Here is a 25,528-nt window from a genome sequence, read left to right as displayed (position 1 = left end):
CTCCCTCGCTGACATTTCCGCCTGAGCATCTCAGCAATGTGTCAAACTGAACTCTCTGCCTTCTTATCCAGACCTTCCCTCTCTGCCACACTTTTCTGTCACTGTTGAAAAATCCTATTATCTCCCCTACCTTCACCGAGCACAACTGTGGGGCCATCTTTGGCTACTCTTTTTCATTTTCTTCCCACATCCAGGCTGCTGTTAAATCATTCCACTCACTCCTTCATTTGCAGCCTGTACAAAATTTGCCTTTTCTTTTCAGAATCGGCTGCTAAAAACCTTTTGCATATCCAGGTCATCTCTCATGTAGACTTTCTCCATTTTCTGCTCACTAGTTTCTCTCCTCCATCTGTTGCAATAATTTTCTCTTCCATCACAGTGACCAAATGACCCCTTACTTTCAGTCTCTGCACTGACTCAGTCAGCATCACTTTGCAGGGCGCTGGCTCACCTGTTTTCTCTTAAGGCAACTGCATTAACTTTATCTGTTCCCTCATCCCAACTTACTTCTCTCCTCTCAACCTCTGCTCTTCACAAGCCTGTTATAATTAGAGCTGAGCTGAAATTTCTCAGCAGGCTTTTTATTTCTCTGAGACCATTTCAGATATTTTTATTTTTCTCATCCCTGTCCTGGAAAAAGGTCACTTTACAGTATTTTCTCCAAATAGTCTCTACCATTGTTTTGGTGGTGGTGTTGGCTGCCATTTTTCTCCCACAATGCCCCAGAGCTATACAAGGTCTGCGCCATGCACAGGATGCAAAACAAACAAAACAGCCTCACAGACAACAAACAAACAAATGAAAACAGGTGAGGGGGGGCTTATGCTTCGGCCACTGCTCATAGTGAGCTCCACCCCGCAATGAACTGTTGGAGAATGTCTCATTTCCATGAAAAAAATAAGAGAAATGGTTCTCCCCACAGATAAGGTAGACACAGGCTATCTCAAGACACAGATAATGCAGAAAACAATTAATGCTTTCTATAGCATTGCAATAAAATAAGTAGATGTTGTTAGGCTATTGTAACAGGTGCACTCTTGGTTTGCAGGCCTGCAAACTCCCAAGTGCCACCATAGAATTTGGATCTTACCTATAGGCCCTTGAAGAATATCAAATCTGCTCACAGAATCCACAATCAAAAGCGGGCTCTGGTATGAGAGGATCTCCTTTAAAAGAGAATAACACACATTTCTGTTACTTAATAGAATGCTGATTAATAGCTGCTAATTAGGTTCATTTCTTTATACCGTTTGATGAGCTTTACTTGACATCTCCTTCCTTGTACTCATGTTACTCTGTATGTCTGCTCCTCTATAACTCCATTTGAATGCAATTGAACTGGCTCCCATGTAAATGGAATTAGAATTGCAGCTTTAGTTTCTAGTAGGAGCATTTAGATCTGCAGCCTTCAGTAGGAATGTGGCAGCTCCTATGCATGGCCTGAACTTGCTTTGCTCAAATGGAAAATACTAAACATTTTCACCCTGTCTGCAAATATCTGTTTCTGGGTGGCTAACTTAGGATTGAAGCCAATATACATGTGGACAAATGCTTCCACTTTTCACCATAATGAGCTAAAGGGGAGCATGTGCGCTTCCCTTCTATAAAAATATACCATCACAGATTGAGGAAGAGCTCATCCATTGCTCCTATGAAAAGTGAGCACAGAGATTAATGAAGCTGTCCATTTCAGTTCCCCTTGGTTTCTCATTTTCCCAGTCTTAAATTCAGTTCTCCACATTTCTGCAAAATTTTCCATTTTTTTAAATAACAGCATCAAATTTTCTTGAATATTATATTAAAGAAAATTTGATAGTGTTTTACTGCAGATTTTCCCGATATACACTTTGGATTCAGTTTTGACGAATGTACATGTTTTTACTAATGACTTTCCCTAATGACGCTTTTTTGTATGTTATACAATGCTTTTTTCCACCCAGAACTCGCTGGAACTCAGTTCCTTCACCTCTCAGGTGGGCTTCATTGCCATTTTAAGAGAATGAGGGAGGTGTTCATGGTGAGTTCCAGCACCGCCTTTTCTAGAAAGATGTTGTTATTGTTTAGTCGTTTAGTCGTGTCCGACTCTTCGTGACCCCATGGACCAGAGCACGCCAGGCACTTCTGTCTTCCACTGCCTCCCACAGTTTGGTCAAACTCATGCTGGTAGCTTCGAGAACACTATCCAACCATCTCGTCCTCTGTCGTCCCCTTCTCCTTGTGCCCTCCATCTTTCCCAACATCAGGGTCTTTTCCAGGGAGTCTTCTCTTCTCTTGAGGTGGCCAAAGTATTGGAGCCTCAGCCTCATGATCTGTCCTTCCAGTGAGCACTCAGGGCTGATTTCCTTCAGAATGGAGAGGTTTGTTCTTCTTGTAGTCCATGGGACTCTCAAGAGTCTCCTCCAGCACCATAATTCAAAAGCATCAATTCTTCGGCAATCAGCCTTCTTTATGGTCCAGCTCTCTATCTAGAAAGATAGCGCTGGTTATATGCATTTTATGCACACTTTCTTGCATATTTTTGTACACTCGGTTGAATAATTGTGTAATAAAATGCAGAAATGTATGGATTTCAAAGGATAATTTTGTATTGGCCTGAGAAGTGCAAGTCAGGTTGTTTCATCACAAAAATGCAGACAAAGTCTCATCATCCCCCAACCCTAAGTTCACATTCTGCTATTGCATATTAGAATTCGCATGAGAAAGTGAAAATGCAAGTCCACCTTTGGTTTTGTGCCTCTGTTTTTTGCCATGAACCGTAACATGGGGAGTGATCCCAAGCTTAGAAAACAAAGGAAATACTACTGTTGCTAGATATAGCAAATTGCAGCCAGAAAGAGGGCTGCACAGAATAACAAGAAGTCAAGACCAATGAGCGGCAAGTAAATTTTATTAAAATCCAGCTTCCAAATTTCCCAACCCACTTTGAATGAAATTCTGGAGAGCAGCAGCTCCATAGTGGCCAATAAACTCAAGAGAGGAATGTATTGTTGTTTTTTACAAAGTTCTCTTCCTCTGATGTAACCTGTAGGAGATTGAATTTAATCAGAATCTTGTTCTTTTTCCTTTTAATTTAGATGTGTCATTTTCTCTGAGGAAGGTTCAAAACACATCAGGAAATTTGGGAACCAACTCCTTAATGCATTTTTCTTGCACACATTGATTTTGCTGTCTCCTTCACAGGTTTGACTGATAACTTGTCACTCTTTTCATTTTCATACTGTATACACAAGCTGATGTTGAAATATGGCTTTAAAGCTTCGAAGACATTTAGATGCATGCTTGGTCTGATTGTCTGCAAAGACTGATTTGAGACCAAACACCCTACAGAGATGTCAGTGAGCTGCATATTCCAGGGAAATTCTGTAGCCCAGGTGTTTTGTGACTGGCTTGCTTTTGGCCATATTCTTTTCTCCAATGACATGTACAGTCCAATTTAGGAAAAGGCGGATGCAACTGAGAATCAGAAAAGCCCAAGTTCTGTTTTAAGGTCATTTCACTATATCAGAAAATGGAGTGCTTTGCATGCCTCTTAACAACTCAGGTTATTAGAACTGAAAGAGACTTCTGGGGTTATCCAACCCTGTTTTCTAAGGCAGGAAATTCTTTATGTACAGCAGCCATGGCAAATGTTAATCTGCTTTTTTAAAAAAGCAAACAAACCTCATCCTCATCCCCTCACCCTCAGGAAAAAAAATATTTTAATGCCTTACTTCTGGGCTATGGTCCTTCCTAGAAGGGGAATAATTGCCACAGATAGATCAGCCATATGCACCAGCCTAAACTCTTCTATTTATGCACTAGTGCCATAAATAGCCCAAGGCAGATAACCCCACTTGGGCAAAATCTATTCTGTTCTTTAGATTAAAAAATAATAATAATAGAATTGTAGAGTTGGAAGGGAACCAAAGACTCATCTCGTCAAACCCTGTGCAATACAAGAATCACAGCTTAAGAATCCCTGGCAGACGGCTGTCCAACTTCTGCTTAAAAACCTCCAGTGAAGGACCTGCCAACCACCATCTGAGGTTCTTTCCACTGCTGAACACCTCTTACTATCAGCAGAGGTTCTTCCTAATGGTTAGTCGGAATCTCCTTTCTTGTAACTTGAATCCATTGGTTTGGGTCCTACCCTCCAGAGCAGCAGAAAACAGCTGTGCTCCATCTTCCATGTGGCAGCCTTGGTTTCCAGAACCTTGGTCATCTTGGTTACCCTCCTCTGCACCCATTCCAGCTTGTCAATATCCTTCTTCTTTTACTGTTAGTACATTTCCATGCTGCCTTCTTCCCTCTTGGAATCCAAGGTGACCTACCTCCTAGAGGGTCACCCCATCCAGCCCTTGGGCATAATCTGTAAGCAAGGTGGTGGCCTCCTATGCCTTCAAGCCATACCCTGGGATCTCAGTGCTTACACTTGAGAACATTGTGCAAGGAATCTGAAGACTGGGCTAATAATAACTACTCTGCGTGATTCACAGCTCTTTGGCACCCAAAGCTGCTATTTCTCAACACCACAGGAAGCTGCTTTTCCTCTTGTCAGTGTTGGCAAGTAGACTGGATGTGTTTTTATGGAGGTCGCTGTGGATTTGAACCCTAAGGTCCTCCCTCGCTCAGAATTACTGGAAAAAAAGTCCATTTGTTTGCTTGTATTCAATCAGCTTAATGAAATGGAAACAGCATTTCCTGCCTGTGACTGCTTAATAAGAGAAGTGTCACTGCCTAGTCAACTGATTGAATTAGATGTAGATTTCGGCAGTAATTGATGTGTGCCAAGGAGAAGCAACATTAGTTACCATTTGCATGAGTTCCGCATCTGTAGCACAAGACCTTTAGGAAAGGGCATGACTCATTGCACTGGAGCCAGTTTTCCTTTCCTAAGGCATAATCCAGAGAAAGAAGAAACTTCTCCCTTAGGTTTGATTGTCAGAAAATCTCTTGTGATTTTGTTAACCTTTCCCTACAATATGCAGCACAGCAATCTTGACTGAACCAACTGGAGCATGATTGTTAAATCTCTTTGTTTTGTCTGGTATGGTGCATGTTCCTGTTCTTTTGGTTTTTTTAGACATCTGGGTGGTCTCTGCTACAATGTTAAGGATGGTGCATCAGGGACAGGGAAGGTGTCGTCGTTCGTTTATTGCTGCATCATCCCAGGCTTGTTGGATATAGGTCCAACAACATCTGGGGAGCCACAGGTTCACCCCCCCCAATGTATATGATGCATGCTTATGTGCAAGATGTTAGACCCCAGATCCATAGAGACCTACAGACTTTGCTCTTGCTTCCTTTTGAGAATCTAACTAAAAGGCATAACCAAAAGATTGCTTGAGTTGGCCTTGCTTGCGGGCTCTTTTGGCACAAATGGGAGACAAATGGACTGGATGAGCTTCAGGCAGAGTATCTGGTTGATCTGAATGAAAGCTGCTCCTGTACCTTTAACTGTGATTTAATCTACAGATATAGAGGCGAAACTTTCCATGGCATAAATTTCAGTATTATCATCTGCTAACATCAGCAGATCAAGCTGTTATTTAACAGTGCAGGAGTAGGAGCCAGTAGAAAGCTGGCAACCCCTACCGCTCCTAGCCCTATATTCCCAAACCATACTGCAGAAGAGGCTAACCTGTAGTCCTGTACATGTTGTCAGACTCCAGTTCCCATTATCCAGAGTCAGCATGGCCAATGGTTAGGGTGGGATCAGGGGAGTTGTAGTCCAACAACATCTGGAGGACCACAGGTTCCACACCCCTGCCATGAAGACTGACCAGAAGCTCAAGGAGTGCCATGGAAGCTAACTAGGTGTGGAACTGCTCATCATCACCCGGCTAGGATTGCTCTGAGAGCCTCAGAAAAGCCATTCCAAAAAAGAAAGAGTGGAATTTAAGTAAATTCAGCACCAATGCATTCAGTAATTTGCATCAAGTCGTAAAGGGCATGGATGTCAGGTTCAAGAAGGGCGTCAAAGATGACAGTTTTGTGCTCCAACCCTGTTCCCCTTCAGGGACTCCCGTTATCAAATTGGCTCACTTTACAAGTCAAAACAAGTTGTTTCTAGCTGTCAGCACTGCCTGGCATCTGCAAATCAAGCTGTGTTCTCTCTGCTTTATGCATTACCACCAGCTATAAAGATCCCAGACTCTGAACGTAATTGGCAATTCTCTTGTTGATGCCTGAGATAAAATTGAAGCCCGCTTCACTCCTCAGCTGCTATATTGGAACTGGAATGGTGACAGCGGGGGGGGGGGGAGTTATCTGTCACTTAAATAACCAGATACTGCATGACTCAGAAGATGCAAAACAAGCAGAGACATCTTGGATTGAGGTGCAATTTTTCTTTACTGTCAGTTTGCTAAACCAACCATTAATGACTGGCAAAATTTGAGGGGGGGGGCAGCTGAGAAAAGATATAGCCATAGGGCAAAAGTGTTAGTCTCACAAAAGTGGGCTCATTAAATTGCTTATTGGGGTTTGCAATTAAAATTAATTTCAAGATAGTGCTAATTTGTATAGATTTACATGCATAGCCTTTGAAATGTGACATAGTCCCTTGACTGTTACTAAACTTCAAAAAACAAGCATACCCAACACTCATAGTTACACTATAAGACAAAGGGGAAATGACTTTTACACTCTTAAAAAAAATAATCCCCATCTATCCCCTCCCCTGCCCATCGCATTTCAGTGATGTCAACAACTTGGATGAAGGAGAGGAAGGAGAAGGTATTCCATGTTTAAGCAGTGTTGTGTAGTGGTTAGAGCAGTGGATTAGGACTCTTGAGGCTAGGGCTCAAATCCCCACTCATCCATGAAGCTCGATAGTAACCTACCTCACATTGTTGTCTGAGGATAAAGCCTTTACATGCATACAGAGGAAGGACCATAGCTCAGCAGTGCAGTGGTATTTCTGTTTACGAACTTAATTCATTCCGGAGGTCCGTTCTTAACCCGAAATCATTCTTAACCTGAGGCACGCTTTTACTAATGGGGCCTCCCACTGCCGCCGCACTGCCAGCGCACGACTTCCACTTGCATCCTGGGGCAAAGTTTGCTACCCGGAACACCTACTTCCGGGTTAGCTGAGTTTGTTCCATAAGGAGAACGGTATGTAACCCAAGGTTCCACTGTATTTATTATTTTCCCTCCCTCCCTCCTCATCTTCTGTGCAGAGACATGGTGCAGAGACATGGTGGCAAGGGGTCTTCCTCTCTTTCCCTCTTCTCCTTCTTATTCTCTCCTCCGAGGAACACTGGGCAACCTGAAGAGGAGGAGGAAATGCCCCTTTCTGATTCAGAATTAATGAAAGCCCCTTTTTAGCATTCTTTCAATGTATGATGATATGACCTCAAATTTCCATTTGAAAATTGGAACAGGGTCTATCATGTCCACGAATATAGATCTGTCTGCATCATCAGAACTCTATGATGGCCACCAACGTAGAGGATTAGACAAATTCATGGAAGGTAAGGCTCCTATTAACCCTTATGGCTATGTTCTACTTCTACTGCTGGAAGCAGTGATCTTCTGAATATCAGCTACTGGAAACCACAGGAGAGATCGCTGTTGCTTTCAGAGCCTGCTTATGGACTTCCCATAGGCTTCTGGTTGGCTTTTGTGAGAACAGGATGATAGACTAGACTGACCACTGGCCTGATCCGGTAGGCTCTTACATTCTAATGTGCATACTGTTGTATGCACATAGGTACTGTTCTAACTTTCAAATGAACTTGTCAGGGCTGTAAGTAGAAACAACATACACAATCTTCTTTTTCCACTCCACTTTTTAAAAGAATGCTTGGCAAGGGCTAATCACACCAGAGCTTGCACTTAAATGTTGAGTTAAACTGCTTTACTAGGAACATGGAGCCGATAGTCTGCTGTGAAACTTGGTGAAAGGCAAATATATTTCCTTTTCTTGAGTTCATAATTGAGGCCTGCATTACTTTGAACTACCAGAGGGTACTGTTTGTGTAGCAAGCTAGCTAGCACTTGTTTGTAGCTCTCTGTCTAAGGCAGGGGTCTGCAACCTTTAAGACAAAAAGAGCCACTTGGACCCGTTTCCAAAAAAACAACAACAACTGGGAGCCGCAAAAACATTGCAACATTTAAAACAAATATAACACTGCATATATTGTTTCTGGCCTTAATGCTATATATACAGGATCGTGCAGTCAGCTGTCAATCTCAAGAAAAAAGGACAAATTAATAGCTAATTAAAATATTTAATTTACAACCAGGTAACCAGGTTAATGGGACTTTTGCTCCTGAACCTCAGTGCTCAGTGTCTGCACATCAGGGCTGTAAGACGTCACCTTCATTTTCACACAGGCTTGCAAGCTGTCATCTGTGAGGCATGATCGGTGTTTGTTTTTAATATAGTTCATGTTGGAGAAGACCTGCTCACATAAATATGTGGAAGAGACCACAAGGGCCATCGAGTCCAACCCCCTGCCAAGCAGGAAACACCATCAGAGCACTCCTGACATATGGTTGTCAAGCCTCTGCTTAAAGACCTCCAAAGAAGGAGACTCCACCACACTCCTTGGCAGCAATTCACCAAACTTTCACCTGCTTAAGTTTAAAAGGGGGCTTCAAGCAACTAAAAAGGGGCTTCAGGCAACTAACTCCACGTGGAATTCCACGCGACCGCGACTGCATAATCAGTGCCACAAAATGCCAAAGAAAATTAACCAGGGCCCCAGTGAACCATAAATCATAATCAGTGCCTGATGTAAATAATAATTAATAATGAGGGCCCAATGTCATCCTCGTCATTATAAAAATAATCCCTCTCTTCGTGCCGCCCAGCCTCCCAAGAAAAAAAAAAACCCACTTCAAACGGTCACAAAGCACAAATTCCACGCGACCGCGACTTGCTATGCCCAATAATCAATGCCCCAAAATGCCATAGAAAATTAATCAGGGCCCCAGTGTACCATAAATCATAATCAGTGCCTGATGTAAATAATAATTAATAATGAGGCATTCGTCATTATAAAAATACCCTTTATTCCCCCCCAAAAAAGCAGGTCGGGGAAACCGAACCAGGTCGAGGAACAGTGGGATGGCGGCGCTGCGCCTCCCTGCTGTCCCCCAAGCTTGTGGGGCTGGCCGATGTCTGCCCCGCACGAGGGGCGCTCTGCATCAGGGCGCCCCCCCTGCGGGGCGGCAGGCTGCTATCCGCAGCGTGGGGAGCCTTGCCGGGAAGTCCGGCAAGGCTCCCCACGCTGCGGATGTCTGCCTGGCGAGGGGGGCGCTCTGCTTTAGTGCGCCCCGCCCGCCGGGCGGCAGGCTGCTATCCGCAGCGTCGGGAGCCTTGCTGGGAAGTCCGGCAAGGCTCCCCACGCTGCGGATGTCTGCCTGGCGAGGGGGGCGCTCTGCTTTAGCGCGCCCCGCCCGCCGGGCGGCAGGCTGCTATCCGCAGCGTCGGGAGCCTTGCCAGGAAGTCCGGCAAGGCTCCCCACACTGCGGATGTCTGCCTGGCGAGGGGGGCTCTCTGCTTTAGTGCGCCCCGCCCGCCGGGCGGCAGGCTGCTATCCGCAGCGTCGGGAGCCTTGCTGGGAAGTCCGGCAAGGCTCCCCACGCTGCGGATGTCTGCCTGGCGAGGGGGGCGCTCTGCTTTAGCGCGCCCCGCCCGCCGGGCGGCAGGCTGCTATCCGCAGCGTCGGGAGCCTTGCCAGGAAGTCCGGCAAGGCTCCCCACACTGCGGATGTCTGCCTGGCGAGGGGGGCGCTCTGCTTTAGCGCGCCCCGCCCGCCGGGCGGCAGGCTGCTATCCGCAGCGTCGGGAGCCTTGCCAGGAAGTCCGGCAAGGCTCCCCACACTGCGGATGTCTGCCTGGCGAGGGGGGCTCTCTGCTTTAGTGCGCCCCGCCCGCCGGGCGGCAGGCTGCTATCCGCAGCGTCGGGAGCCTTGCTGGGAAGTCCGGCAAGGCTCCCCACGCTGCGGATGTCTGCCTGGCGAGGGGGGCGCTCTGCTTTAGCGCGCCCCGCCCGCCGGGCGGCAGGCTGCTATCCGCAGCGTCGGGAGCCTTGCCAGGAAGTCCGGCAAGGCTCCCCACACTGCGGATGTCTGCCTGGCGAGGGGGGCGCTCTGCTTTAGTGCGCCCCGCCCGCCGGGCGGCAGGCTGCTCACCTCCTCCCCTCGCCTCCTCCCCTCGCCTCCTCCCCTCGCCTCCTCCCCTCGCCACCGCCCCGGAGCCGCAGCAAAGGCTTTAAAGAGCCGCATGCGGCTCTGGAGCCGCAGGTTGCCGACCCCCGGTCTAAGGTAATGCCACCTCTAAAAACTGAGCAAAATTTTGTTTACTGTTTATTGTTGAGACAAGATGTCTGCTATTTCTCTCTTTTCATCTGTGCTCATCCTGGAAATAGTTCCTGCATGAATAAAGCCTTTGAACTCCAGAAACTATAGATGGTTATTCCACTCTAATTTACAAAAGCTGCAAGGTCTGCTAACACTTGGTAGCTACTCACAGTTGGTCTCCGCCACTCAATTTCTGGTCTATATGGCTTCTCTAGAAAGGGCAAGGGTCCAATGGAACTGAGGTTTACGGTGAATGTCTCATCTTGAAAAAGAACACCATGATTCAGGCAGTGGTCTCTCAACTGAACAAAGTCCTGGTTCTTAAATTTCACAGTGGAAGTCACATTTCCTGCTCTCTCTGACTTTGGCACATCTGGCTCAGGTTTCCTCGGGTACATCTCAGGAGTTGGGTTCCTATTCCTTTCCTGAAATGAAGAAACAATAATGGTGAGGAATATCATTAACCACCATGTCTGAGGACTGGAGCCCAAGAAGGTGGAACTCCCAAACCACAGGGCAGTGAGTGAAACCTCATTATCTGGAAAGTTATGTGGAGATGTCTGGAATTCCACAAGTGCTACCAATGTATTTGTGCCCCAAAATTTAAACCTTCCTGGAGCAGAGAATTAACAAAGGCTCACTGAGCTGCTGAGCTGCTCCTCACTCTTGCTGTCTCAAGGCGTATTAAAATCTCTCATGGTTCTATTCCTCTTTATTTCCACTGATAATCTCCCAAGTTTCCAAACAAAGCCCTCTTGACACTGCTGATTTCAGTAACTTCACAGAACATTGTTTTGATCTATGAGATAGCCAAGGCCCAAAATTCAATATAGGAGGCTATTATTAAAAGTGTGCCTGAGATTTATGAGAACATTTGCTTTCCAGTTCCTTCCTCACATTTTATAAGCACACTGGTCACCTCTTGCCATCTGCAGTCACACCGCAATCCTGTAATTCTGATTGTCAACATCAAAGGCACTGATTAAAGACAAAGAGATGGAGCCTTTGTGTATTCCAGGTTCCTTCCATGAAGCTTAACTCCCATTGAAAAGAATTAGACAAAGGAGAGTGTGATCCCACTTGGTGTGAGTGTGGACTGCCATATGGCTCAGAGGAGCCCTCCTGCTCCTCCTTTGAACTAGAATAATTTCCCAACTGGAGAAGGGCTTGATGGTAGTGTGCCATTGGAGGAATGGCTGGCATGTAAGCCCAGGAGGAGGAAGAGAGGAAAGCTTGATGGTTTCTATGGTTGCAGATATTTCAGCTGTGGAGACAGTAAGAGGAAACTTGCTCTAGGTATCCTGTTCAATTGCTCCATAAGGCTCAAGCCAGCTCCACCTTTTTAATGTTCTGGCCAATAAGGGGAAAGGCATTGGGATGTGTGACAAGCACAGAGCACACAGTTCTAAATATTTGATTAAAAGGTTCCCATAAATTAAACAATTTTGTTTCAAATATATTTGAATAAATTGTGTATCTTCAGAGGGATGCAGAGCACCGGGTGGGATTTTATTTCTTACGCTTCGAACTTAGGTGCCCAATATTCACCATCTATGCCATCTTGGGAAATATGGATGCCTTGATTTAGTTTAGGGTGTTACCATTTATTTCTCTTATTCCTTATTGTTTGTTTGCTTTGTATATGGAACGATGTAATACCCTGCTCCTGCACCTTTGGGTTGTAAAATGATAATTACAAAAGGATATAAAAACATAAAAATATAACTGACTGTGAAACATGTTTGCATTTTCACATTGACGTGTGATACTTCCTCACAGTCTTAAATCCTCCCATCATGATATTTCTAGCCACAGCTGTGGAACTCTCTGCCCACAGAGGTGCATACTGCTTAACCGCCCCAATTTTAGAGGGCTACTTATTTCCATTCTTCCTAGTTTCTCTTTTTCCCCATTCAAAAGGTGTGTTAGTCATGCATTTCAGCATCAGTTTATGATTTTTCAAAGGCTCCTCACAAAGGAATTGTCAGTGCTTTGGTGTACATTTGTACTGGTGTTCACATTTCTGAATGCAATTTTTCCTAAAAAGATGCACTTTTCTGGTCTTTTCATCAAAATATGTGCATTTTTATGCACACATTCCCAGAATACATACATTTTTGTACACTTTTCTTTTTTGTTTGCAAAGTTTAGAGCTGTGCACATTTTTGAAGAAAGGTTACATTTTCAGTTTGCATATTCTGTGGACCGGACTGAATTTCTCCCTTTTCCTAGCTCCTGGCCTTGCTTCTCATTTTAATAATAAACCCTATAAACCAAGAGCATTTCTACACATGCTGTTTAATTAAGAGAGACTGTTTCTTTTTAAAGAGGGAATCAGATGAAATTCAGAAATAACCTTCCACTGACATGAAGAGCGAGCGTTCCTTTTTGGCTTCCATTTCTCCGCACAAAGGAAATAAATCTTACGTAATGTAGCATAACATGACAAGGGAATGGTTTCCCCTTAACAAATACTCATTTGCAACAGTGCTCAAGCCCGCCACATGCAAGGATCTATTTCCTGCAACAGTGTTCCAGCAAAACTGATTACTAATTCCACAACTCAAATTAAAACTAGCAGAGCTTGAAGGCTGGGACTGACACATGCGTTCGTTCTTCTCTCTCCCTCCCTCTCCCTCTCCCTCTCACCCTCTGCGCTGACGGGGAACAGCAAAGAGTTTTTATCATGTGAGCGTGTGTGTTTAATTACATTGTTTAACACATTGGGAATAATTTAGCAAGTGGAGTGAAGAAAATAAGGCACTTAGCTCTCCTCCCTTCCACAGAACAGCTTCGTCAGCTTCATCAGAATGGTGTCTGGGTATGTACACGGACAAATGTAAAAGCAGTTGTTATGCATGATTAAAATTCACTGCTAGGGGGAGAGATATGCTCCACAAAGTGTGTGCTCGAACATCAGAGCAATGCGTTCTCTTGTGCTACTTGCACTTAGGTCATAGCTGTCAACTTTTCCCTTTTCTTGCGAGGAATCCTATTCGGAATAAGGGAATTTCCCTTAAAAAAAGGGAAATGTTGACAGCTATGACTTAGGTTCATAGGAAGCTGACTTAGATTTGTCTGCCTAGCCCAGAATTGCCACCACTTCCCTCGGGTCACAGGCAGAGGTTCTTTCCCATTGTCTATTGCACTGCCCCTTTCTGAATTATATATTTTATATGTATACTTGAGTGTCTTGTTTTAAGGTAGACACCTGTCAACAGAAACTGAGAAGGCAACAAATGTAAGAAGAGCCCCACTGGATCAGACCAAAGGCAACATCTAGTCCAGCTTCCTGTTCTCGCAGTGGCTAACCAGATGAACTATGAAATTTACCTCAGTGGGATTTTGCTACTAGCACACAGTGCCTTTGCTGTGCCTTTCCTTACCACTCAAGCTCCCACCTGAGCTCCAGCTGAAAAAAAGCCCTGTGTTGAAGAATAAGTAGATTGTCTGAAGAGATCCTATGAGCAACAAGGCCTACCTCAAAATTTCAACAGAGCTCATAATACTGGAATTGATAAAAGGGTTTTCACCACAGAAATGACAGCATATTAAAACCAGCTCTTTGTGTGTGCCAGGGAACTGGTTGTCAGAGTCCACACACAAACGCACGCACGCGCACACACACACACATACACACACAATTGTGTCTGAGATCAGAACAATTGCTATAACATATGCAAAATTAATCTTGTATGGTATTACCTGAATAAAGGAGTTGGTTAAGAAAGCCCACCATCTATGCTGCCAGATAAGGAATATTTGAACACTGCACAGGTCAACATATTGTTCAAATGGGTGTGTGTCACCCATATATAATGAACTAATCGTTTTAAGATGCCAAAGTAAATTTGGAGAACACAGACAGGAGAGATTATATTGTGTTATGTACAGATCAGCGGCTTAAGCTGGGAGGAAAAGCAACCGGTTCCCAGAGATATCGGTAACATAGGGCGACTTTGCACATTTCAACACGCTCAGTGCTTCTGCTGTCTGTTACCACACAGGGAATTCTATAACGTCGTACGAAAGTTAAAACCTGAGTGCCCAGGCATAGTCTGAGGGCACAGGAGGCCACCAACTTGCTAAAACTAAGAAGGCCTGGTCAGTGATTAGATAGGAGACAGCCTGGGGACCACATGTACACAACCTTGGGTGCCACAATGGAAAAAAGGTAAGATATCCAGAGATAGAAAGAAGACAAAGTCCTTACCAGAGAAGAATGGCAAACTAAGCTGTTGGACTATGCCGAAATGGCAAAACTGACCGAAAAGCTCAGGAACCAAGAAGACCAAAACTTTAATAAAGAATGGGGGAAATTTACAATTTACTTGGGAGACCACTGTAAGCAGATGAAAACATTAGCAGGATTGCAATAACACTTGTAATGTAAAAATTACTATAAACAAAATAGAGAGATGTAAAACTTGGATGATGAAATAAAAGGTGAAAAGGTGGATAATAGGATCTGTGGCGAGGAAGGTGGGAAGTCTAGAGATTTGGAGAAATCTCTGAATAGGGGTATGTATTTGGTAATGTTATAATTCTACATTTGTAAAATCAAATAAAAATTATTTCAAGAGATGAGGGGGGAAATGAAAAAAGGTAATATATAAAAAAAGAAAATGAATATATATGTAAATACACAAACACACCCTTTGCCTCAATATGCAATGAGCACAGTCACTCATGGGTTGCAACCTGCAGGAAGGCTTGATAAGATCATAGGCACCTGTCTTAGACTGAGTCATAGGATCCTAGAATTGTACAGTTGGAAGGGACCGTAAGGATCACCTCTGGCAACAGAAGGAATATGCAGCTGCCCAGTGCGGAGATCAAACTTGCAACCTTGCTGTTATCAGCACCACGCTCTAACCAACTGAGCTATCCAGGTTGACTCTTGGCCTACCTAGCTCAATATTGTCTAAACTGACTGGCAGTGGCTTTCCAGGATTTCAGGCGGGGGTCTCCCCCACCCTTATCTAAAGATGCCAGGGATTGAACCTGGGACCGTCTGCGTACAAAGCAGATGCTCTCCCACAGAGCTATGGCCTCTTGGAGCATCCCACTTTGAGATCTGCAGCTGAATTGGCAGAGGAGGCAATTCCCATCTGTTTTCTCACCCCTAGTCCTGTCATATACTCCTTTCCCTGTGACTCGAAACACAATGGAGGAATAAGGTAGAATGCCCAAGTCGCAAACTTGGCAACAATCCTATTTGTAGGTGATTGCTTTTAACATCCATCTTTTGTACTGAATAGCGTGAGTGTGAACCAGTGCACCTTACGTGTATACGTATGCGCAGACACGCACAACTGAGCCCATCACCACCCATATGCCATCCGTCCCCGTCCCCCCCCCCGCCTTTTCATTAAGCTATAGCAGTTTTTGTGGGTGCCAGGGAACCATCTGCTATATATCCAATGGATTGTTCAGTTCGTTTTCGACGTGGCAGTGGAAATGTACAGCAAACAAAGACCGAGAACTTGTTTCTATAATTATAGTTATATAGCTCAATCCCCTTTCCATCACTTTGACAAAATTCTCCTGATGGTTCTTCAAATTGTATATTGAAGTGGTCCTCCCCTCCCCCATTCCCGTTCCTAGCTGCTCACCCTGGCCTCGTCTATATTACTCGAACAAAACTGTAGCCAATCTATAAAAAAAAAGCTATTATAGGCGAAATAAATGAAAAGAGATGCCCAGTTGTAAAAATGTTTGTTTGTTTATTGCAACCCAAAGTGCAAGTCAGCAGATCTGTATGGCTGGGAAATCCTGTGGAGAGCAGCAGATAAATTTCAGAAGACATCTGGAAATTGCAATTATAAACTGGAGAGTTTGATGCAAAAACTCTGCTGAGCAGAAATCAAACATGGCTGAAGGACAACGATGGAGCAGACACTTAAGTTCTGGAACAATCACCAGAGCTAAAAGCGGTGAAAGAATCTTTGGTGACAGCTCCATTAGGGGTTGATATTAAAATTGTGACTGAAAAACAAGTGCCTTGCAATAACTGCAAACAACTAACAAACACACTGAATTGTGTTTAGTTTGACATAACATTATATGGGCAGGAGCAGATTGATGCCACAGTAATTGTACCATCCTAACCAAGTTCACTCAGAAGTAGGTCCCAATGAATTTCATGGGACTTACTTCATGATCCTGGTAAGCATGTGTAAGTTTGCACCCTAAACTGATTAGTCTTAAAGGTACCACAGAGAACTGTTAACAAGGGAACTCATAGGCTTCCCCCCTGTGCACAGAGGGTGGGGGTATAATATTCCCACAAACAGCCTGTTGTAGAATAAGCTGAAATGGTATTAAGTGGACTATGACCTAGCAAACAAGGGTTGAAATTCCTGGGTGACTTTGGACCAGTGACGGTCTCTCTGCCTAACCTTCCACAATGGAGTGTTATGAAGGAAGTATGGGGAAGAGGAGAACCATGAATGCCCTTATCCATTCCTTGCAGGGAAAGTGGCATACAAGAAGTTTATCTCCAGCCTGTCAGTGGGCTAGGCTTTGGTTTCAAAGGGCAGAAAGGGTGAAAAGTTGATGAGAAGGCAGAGACACACAGAGAGAAAATACAATGCTTTGCAAAATAATTTCACTGAGGTGGAAAATAAAAGCTGCCTAGAGGAGGGAAGAAGAAATACCTTACAATACCACTATTATAGTGGCTTATAGACACTCCAGATTTAAGGAGGGCCAAAGCAGGCAGGAATTTTTAAATTTTAATTCTAGATTTATTTATTTTTTAAAAATACACCTCTGATTCCTCCCTTGAATAGTTCCTATTGATCCACTGACAAGGAACCGAATTCTCTCCCCTGCCGCAACACCTTGTCATGCACCTGCACTTAGTGTGTAGTAATATTTGCAGAAAATAACTTCTAGGGAGTACCTGATCTCAGACAACCCTACCAAAGGAAAGATGCACCCTGGTTCATAGGGTAAAAAAGGGCAAACTATGGAGGTGCCAAGGACTACTAGAAAACAAGACACAAGCAGGAAAAGTGCACCAAACAAGAGAAGAAAACAGCCCCTATTTAGTACCTGGGGGATTCCTATTGCCTGGTGTCCAAAGAACTCACTTTTCAATCACATATCTGACTTCACTGACAGGCTGAAGTAGCCAGGCTGACTCATTTCACAGAAATGGCTCAGAAGGATACCTGCACATTTTGCCTCATAACTTTCTTTCTAGGGCAGCTAGAGACTTACTTTAAAAGAAAAGAGAAGAAAGAAACTCAAACTCTGACTGGGGGCACCAATGGAGGCCTTTGTGGGCCCTGGGTTGGCAGCCCCCAAGATACAGGATTACAGCCACAGCCCATTGACTTAAAAAACAAACTTGAGGAGAAAACAGTTCTGCTTCAATTTAAGTTATAATTCCTAAGCATAATTACTTGAATTAATGCCCATTCAAATTAACTGAACATCTCCAATAAGCATGGTTATGATTGGACTGTTCAGGTGTTTGTTTAGCACAGTTAGTAAGGAAGTTCATATAAGTTATATGTTCTAAATAATTCTGGAGAGATGTTCATTAAAGCTTGATGCAACACTTTTGTACTCTGGTTCTGTCACACCCTGTTTTAAAAACAATCTTAGTTCTAATTTGCAGTTTTAATGTCTATTTTGTTTGTTAAAGCTATGCTATTTCACCTAATTATCTATTATTTGGTGAAAGCTGTAAATAACCCACTGCTCCTACTTCATTAATGCCTCAGGAGATCAAGATCAAGCAAAAGATGTGGCTGCGTTGCTGCCATGCATCCCACTTCAGCAGTTCATGGTTTTAATCCTATTAATTTAGAAGGGATTTTCTCCTGATTTTTATTCATTAGATGTTGCTTGCTCCATTTCATATGCAAAACAGTTACCTTTCCTCACAGCATTTAACTGAAAAATTCAATAATTGTCTTAGAACGTTATTTCATTTGGGCCTCCAGTGCTTTTTATTTTGTTTATAATAGAGGTATCCAACACAGTATCTGCCGACATCATGTAACTTCCAGTATCTTCTATGGCACACTATAAAGGACCCAGTAAATACCCCCTCAAAAATCCACAGTGCAGAGGAGAATGTATGCTCTGCCTCAGCCTTTCCTACGTTGAAATCCACCCCCACCCTGACAAAAAATGCCCACTTTTTGTTGGTTGTCAGGACTGGCCACCCGCCCTCCTTTACTGAACAAAGAGGTGCAAAGAGCTTCTATGGGAATGCGTTCTGCAGTGGTTTTTTGCCTTCTTTTTTACTGATGAGAAGGTTAATAGGGCAAGTACAAACCACCATTTTAAGGTCTTGTCCAGTACTTTTTTTCTATATTTTTAAAAAAAGTTTAGAGGTAGTCTCATTTTGATTCAAAAAACCCACCATTTTATAGTTCAAACCAGGAAAAATAAATACAGTAAATGGACAAAAGTACAAAGAACATGCATTACACCGGGAAAGGAAATAAAGCCGCCATTGGAGGTGGTAACAACAAAACTGATCAATCACCGTGCTAGATTCCAAGTCCTACTTCACACATTAAACGCTCGCTTCCATCTGAGACTCAGGAAACACCGTGACAGGAAATGAGGCTGCCATCGGGGGTAGCAAGAGAACTGACAATTCACTCTGCTAGAGAAGAAACTTAATACATATATATATATATAGTTTCTTCTTCTGTTTCTACCCCCAGAAAAAAAGCACTGGTCCTGTCTCTTTTCCTGCTTTTTTAGATGCTTTACACACCCCATGTGTTATATTATATTGCCGTTGTGTGTTATATTATGTCCCCATAGCAGCCATTTTGTGGGTGGCAAACATAGGACTTTCTCAGATATCTCCATGCGCCCACTAGGGAAGGAGGAATCTGTCAAATTCAGTTCTCCCTATTTCTCATTTTTTAAAAATCTTAAATTCAGTTGTTCACATTTCTGTAGCAATTTTCAATTTTTTAAAAAAATCAAAGCATCTTCATGAAAACCTTTCAGCATTGTTGTACAAATTTCCCCAAACACATTTTTTTTGTATGCAGTATTGACTAATGTTCATGCCAAGAAAATTCAATACTGTCCCATTTGCTTTCAAAAGAGGAAACTTCCTCAAAATGAGGTAAGAAGGATGTTGAAATTCTTAGAAATTGTTTAAAACCACATTAGAAACTCAAAAGGAGTGTATAACACAGATCAGAAAAGGGACCACGAAGACCAAGGGAATGCCAGAGTTGTTTATGAGCAGAGCCAAAGAAGCTATTAGAGGCAAGAAGGCTTCCTTCAAAAAACTGAAGAGAACAAACAAAACAAAAACCCCCACAAAGTTTGGCAGAAAAAGAAGTGCAAGCAGACAATAAGTGATGCTGAAAAAAAGATTTTGAGAAGCACATTGTTCAAAACATTAAAACTAACAACAAAAAGTTATTTAAGTATTTTAGTAGCAGGAGATCATCAAGGGGGATGGTTGAATCCTTGGATGACAATGAAATCAAAAGAATACTAAAGAAGGATAAGGAGATTGCGGAGAAACTGAATTAATTCTTTGGATCCATTTTCACAATAGAAGATGCGGGGCAGATCTCAGTGCCTGAACCAACCTCTGCAGGTGGTGGGTCTGAGGAACTGAAGCAGATAGTGAAGAGAGATGAGTTTCTAGGCCTAATAAACAAAGTAAAAACCGACAAATTGCAGAGTCCAGATGACATCCGCACAAGAACTTTCAAAAAACTCGAAAGTAGGTAACTTTTCTCACACCAGCTTCCATACCTGAAGACTGGAAAGTAGCAAATGCAACACCATTTTTTTTTTTAAGGGATCCAATGGGCACCCTGGAAATTACAGGCCAGTTAGCCTAACACCTGTCCTGGGGAAACTGGTGATTGGCCACTGTGAGAACAGGATGCTGGACTAGATGGGCTTCTGGCTTGATCCAGCAGGCTCCTCTACTCTTCTTATGCTGTTTGAAACAGAAAGAGAAGCTAGATAGATGGAAGTAGCAGACCGTCCAACATTCCCTATTGCTTTCCCTCCTCTACATGCACACACAGAGGAATGTACGTTATCCCTTCCAATTTCTTCAGCAATGCCCAGTTACTTCTGAAAACTTACCATTACATGGGAAGGTTCTTTACAGCAGGCTAGCCCCATCAAGATCCCAACAAGTCATTGCTTCTTCTCCTTTTCTGTATTCAAAGTCTCTCCAGGCAGCACAGTTCCCAACGGCCTGTCCTTTTTCAAAGCCAAACACTTCCAGTGCTTCTGTGAAGGTGATCTTCCAGTATCTGAGCTTCCGATTTTTTATGCTGTTATCTCTTCAGAGGCAGAAGGGCAAACTGGTTTTCCCCCCCTATAAAAACCCTGTCAAATGAATATTTGCTAGCTAAATCCAACGAGATGACTTCAGCTTTGTTATATTGATTTGTATTTCAGCAGGCATGCTGCACCCCCTTAAGTAAACACCTGCCGGAGTGAACATGAAGTCAGAGCCAAGCCTGGGACCAACAGTATACAACTTCCTGCTTCTCTCAGGTGTTATCTTACCTGATTTCCACAGGTAGCTTGCCCCTCCTATCCTGTGGTGGTTAATGTTTCACCACTCACAATATTTTGTGAGTTTAAGATGTTGTTAGCAAACACCAGGCTTTGTTTCATATTCGTTTTCATGGTTCTCTCAAAGCTCTACCAGGAAATGAAGAAATATTTATGGATCTGTACACTAAACAATGGATTTATCATGTCATTGGACAAAAGAACCCACAAGAAACACACACCCCCATCCCGCCAAATACACTTCATAAAAAGACATAGAATCATAGAATCATAGAGTTGGAATAGACCACAAGGGCCATCGAGTCCAACCCCCTGCCAAGCAGGAAACACCATCAGAGCACTCCTGACATATGGTTGTCAAGCCTCTGCTTAAAGACCTCCAAATAAGGAGAGTCCACCACACTCCTTGGCAGCAAATTCCACTGTCGAACAGCTCTTACTGTCAGGAAGTTCTTCCTAATGTTTAGGTGGAATCTTCTTTCTTGTAGTTTGGATCCATTGCTCCGTGTCCGCTTCTCTGGAGCAGCAGAAAACAACCTTTCTCCCTCCTCTATATGACATCCTTTTATATATTTGAACATGGCTATCATATCACCCCTTAACCTCCTCTTCTCCAGGCTAAACATGCCCAGCTCCCTTAGCCGTTCCTCATAAGGCATCGTTTCCAGGCCTTTGACCATTTTGGTTGCCCTCCTCTGGACACGTTCCAGTTTGTCAGTGTCCTTCTTGAATTGTGGTGCCCAGAACTGGACACAGTACTCTAGGTGAGGTCTGACCAGAGCAGAATACAGTGGCACTATTACTTCCCTTGATCTAGATGCTATACTCCTATTGATGCAGCCCAGAATTGCTTTGGCTTTTTAGCTGCCGCGTCACACTGTTGGCTCATGTCAAGTTTGTGGTCAACCAAGACTCCTAGATCCTTTCCACATGTACTGCTCTCAAGCCAGGTGTCACCCATCTTGTATTTGTGCCTCTCATTTTTTATTTTTATTTTTGCCCAAGTGCAATACTTTACATTTCTCCCTGTTAAAGTTCATCTTGTTTGTTTTGGCCCAGTTCTCTAATCTGTCAAGGTCGTTTTGAAGTGTGATCCTGTCCTCTGGGGTGTTAGCCACCCCTCCCAGTTTGGTGTCATCTGCAAATTTGATCAGGATGCCCTTGAGTCCATCATCCAAGTCATTGATAAAGATGTTGAATAAGACCCAAGACAGAACCCTGTGGCACCCCACTAGTCACTCTTCTTCAGGATGAAGAGGAACCATTGATGAGCACCCTTTGGGTTCGGTCAGTCAGCCAGTTACAAATCCACTGAGTGGTAGCATAGTCAAGACCGCATTTTACCAGCTTCTTTACAAGAATATCATGGGGCACCTTGTCGAATGCCTTGCTGAAATCAAGGTAGGCTACATCCACTGTGTTCCCTTCATCTACCAGGTTCGTAATTCTGTCAAAAAACGAGATCAGGTTAGTCTGGCATGACTTATTTTTCAGAAATCCATGCTGACTATTGGTGATCACAGCATTCCTTTCTAGGTGCTCACAGACTGTTTGCTTAATGATCTGCTCCAGAATCTTCCCTGGTATTGATGTCAGACTGACTGGGCGATAATTATTAGGGTCCTCTCTTTTCATGTTCTTGTTAGAATTCCTGATCTATGATTGCAGTCATAGGATTGTTGTCTTTCACATGACGGTATATGTTTTGACTCCACAGAGTGGGAAGTGACGGAAACAGGATGTTTGTGTTACTGTGTTCCATTAAGTGGGACTATTGTCCTTTGTTTTTTTTTCTCTTTGCTGTCTGATGCTAGAGAGAGAGGGAGCCATGTTGCGTGTCGAGTTCCCGCCTCCCCCAGTAGAAATAAAGACACATTACACCATTGATTAAGGTTAATGGGCTATAATTGGCCACAACTTTATTGGTTACAGGTAAGAGCGGTATTGGCTTAGGCATTGGTCCTATCCGACTATCCGGCTTCAGCCTGTTTGCTTGAAGACTGGGAAGGGTTAACACCAGCAGGGGGAGCCCTGCTGATGCACATCAACTAGGTACTCCCCCGGGGTCACTGCTCGGGGGGGGGGGCGCTTTAGGCCCTGACCTCCATAGGCTTCGGACGAGGCCACGCCCCCCAGAATCCTTTAATGGACTACCCTTCAATATTTGGGGGAGGTGACTGTGTTTATATATAAATAAAGTAGATTAGCCAAAATTCTGAGTTGCTGAGGTCTGTCACGCGCAAGTTGCGCAAACTCTGTGGATCCCTAAGTGTCTCGGTGTCGGTTGGCATTGGTCGCTGTGATGTTCAGGCTGAAGAAAGCTTTTGAAGCTCCTGAACGATCGACCAGGAGGGAGGGAACATGCCAGTCGGGCATGTGTCTCCTCCAGGGTCCTACTCAAGTGTAAGATGAACTCCTGACAGTTCTGACAAAGAAATAAAAAGACTAGGACCTAGGAGACCAGTGCTCACTGGGGCACCTTGGGCCAGTCACAGTCTTCCAGCCTAACCTACCTCAAAAATTGATGTGAGGATAAGAGGCATGCCTCATTGAGCTCCTGGGAGGAAATGTGAGATAACAATACAAATGTAAGTTAATAAATAAACAGCATGCATATGTCTTGCACGTAGAAGGTCCCTGGTTCAATTCCTGTCATGACCTTATATTAGGAAGGAAGGAAGGAATTGGATAGCTGGTGATATCCACCAATTATTATTATTATTATTATTATTATTATTATTATTATTATTATTATTTACCGCCCTTCATCATACGATTTCCAGGCGGTTCACAATAACCAATCAGAGTAGAAAGTGCTTGGCTTGAACTAATATAAGCAACTTCCTTAGTCTTCCAAATTGACTCAGCATGCGGTTTACCAGAAACCATCCTGTTAAGGCTTCCAGGTGCACCAAGGGACAGAACACCTGTGCCTTAAGAGAGAGGCAGCGTTTCCGCAGTGCATCTCCCTGCCTATGTTTAATTCCTCCTTTCCATTAAAGGTAGTTGCTTCTGTTTAATTCCTCCTTTCCATTAAAGGCATAGGAGTGTCGACTGGCAATAAATATGCCAACCTTTCCCCAAGTTCAAATTTATTACATGTGAATTACCTTTGGTGAGCTGGATTCTTCCTCAACACTGTAGCGTCTATTAAGCGTTTGCTTGGTTCTAGTGGGGCCTATATCTGAAAAGCAGATTTGGGCCCCCAGGGTTAAACCAGGTGTTTCTCCCCCACACTCCTGCAAAGAGCTGTTTCACGCGAATGCAACATAAATAAAAGCTGATTGCACCAGGAGCGTGAAAGCCAGGCCTCCTTCATTCCAAGCAAGGAGCTCTGAGGTGATAAACACCAGAGCTGCTGCCAGCTCATCTTGACAGCATGTGCGCTCTGTTAATCACTGGCTCTCTGGGGAAATGGCAGGTATATTCCCCTCCAGGTGCTGTGATTCATTGTCTGGAACCGATATCTCTGCTTAAACGGTGGATTAACATGATTTAAGAAATATTCATTGCAAAGTTGATTAGAAAGCCCCATCAGCAGCCTGGCAGGGGATTCACTTAGTACAGCATGACTCCATTTTGTGATTGTCAGCATCTCCATAGATGGTCCATACAGATGTGTCCGTTTACATGGTGGTTTAAAAGTACTAGGGCTGCCACTCACAGTTTGAGTTTGGGGGTGAAGGGGGAACTTTTGGAGGGCCAAAATATGTCCTGAAGCCCACCCCTTCCCCAAATGTTGCAATATGCTCTTTGCTTGCATCTGTGCACTGCCATCCAACACACAGTACCTTCTCTGCTTCATTCATTCATTCATTCATTCATTCATTCATTCTTACTCTCATTATGCTCTGCCTTTCTTCCATCATGAAACCAAGGCAGTATGCATGTGGCTTGCAGATGGTCACCTGTCCAGACACTGACCAAATCCATAGTTGCTTAGCTGAAGCAAGCTGGTCCTCAGGGGCCTTCAGTCAATAAGAAATCTTCTGCCTATGATATGATCCCAACCAAACTAGAGAACAGGTGGTCATGATGATACTAACCTGACTTTATTTAGCAGTGTATGTGCATGTGCGAAAACATCTCCCCACCCCCAATTTTTATTTATTGGACCAGAGTGAAGGGCTTCAAACAACTTTCATGGGTATTCCACAGGGAGGGATTGAATGTTGCACTCACTATGTCAATCATTCCCTCCAGGCAAGCATTTCAGCTTGCAAGTCAGAACGGTCCCCATCTCCTCCCCTGCATGTTGTTCTGGGGGCTCTCCTAACCTACATAAGTCAATTTCAGGGGGCATGAGGAGGGTGGGGTGGGGGGAGCCCCATTGCTCAAGGAGAAATCCTTGCATGGGCTTCTGCTGATGGGACTTGTTGGTTGAATCCTGCCCTTAGTTCTTACTTTAATAAAAGGCAATCAAGGTTGGGTATTTTTTATTTAAAATGTTAAAGTAAACTCTGCTTGAAGTGGCAGCTTAGCTACTCACAGCAGACAGGGGGCCCATAATGTAACAAAATCCCCCAGGGGAACAATTTTACATCATGATGTTGCATCATTGCAAAGGGAATTTTTGGAATGAAAGATGGCTTCTCCCAAGTGTACTGCATGCTGATCTTAGTAAGAAAATATCCACTGGAGGCTCTGGAACCAAAACAGCTTTTGGGGTTTCAGAATCTTTGAACAGCATCTCC

The 25,528-nt window shown here is 43.8% G+C and overlaps 1 protein-coding gene and 1 long non-coding RNA gene across 4 annotated transcripts in view; one reads left to right on the top strand and one right to left on the bottom strand.

The window, feature by feature from the left end:
• Window positions 1-20,771, bottom strand: part of CAPN13 (calpain 13) — an 89,551-nt gene extending 68,780 nt beyond the window's left edge. For 2 of the 3 annotated variants that reach the window (XR_014217396.1, XM_082214828.1), the window contains exons 1-3: window positions 20,394-20,771; window positions 10,466-10,720; window positions 1,091-1,166 (exon numbers count right to left, since the gene is read on the bottom strand). Coding sequence is in view for 2 of the 3 variants with exons in the window: in XM_082214828.1 (XP_082070954.1) it covers window positions 1,091-1,166; window positions 10,466-10,720; window positions 20,394-20,432 (370 nt within the window). In the remaining variant the exon portion in view is untranslated. The remainder of the gene's footprint in view (window positions 1-1,090; window positions 1,167-10,465; window positions 10,721-20,393) is intronic. The other variant, XM_082214829.1, reaches the window with a different exon arrangement.
• LOC309527917 overlaps window positions 1-21,821 on the top strand; it is an 80,449-nt gene extending 58,628 nt beyond the window's left edge. The window contains exon 2 of the long non-coding RNA XR_014217433.1: window positions 21,093-21,821. This is a non-coding gene — a long non-coding RNA (uncharacterized lncRNA). The remainder of the gene's footprint in view (window positions 1-21,092) is intronic.
• Window positions 21,822-25,528: the final 3,707 nt, after the last annotated feature.

The sequence above is a fragment of the Podarcis vaucheri genome (assembly GCF_965113315.1).
Source record: "Podarcis vaucheri genome assembly, chromosome: 3".
NCBI lineage: Eukaryota > Metazoa > Chordata > Lepidosauria > Squamata > Lacertidae > Podarcis > Podarcis vaucheri.
The sequence above is the reverse complement of the archived record's forward strand: the minus strand, read 5'-3'. Positions and strand labels throughout refer to the sequence as shown.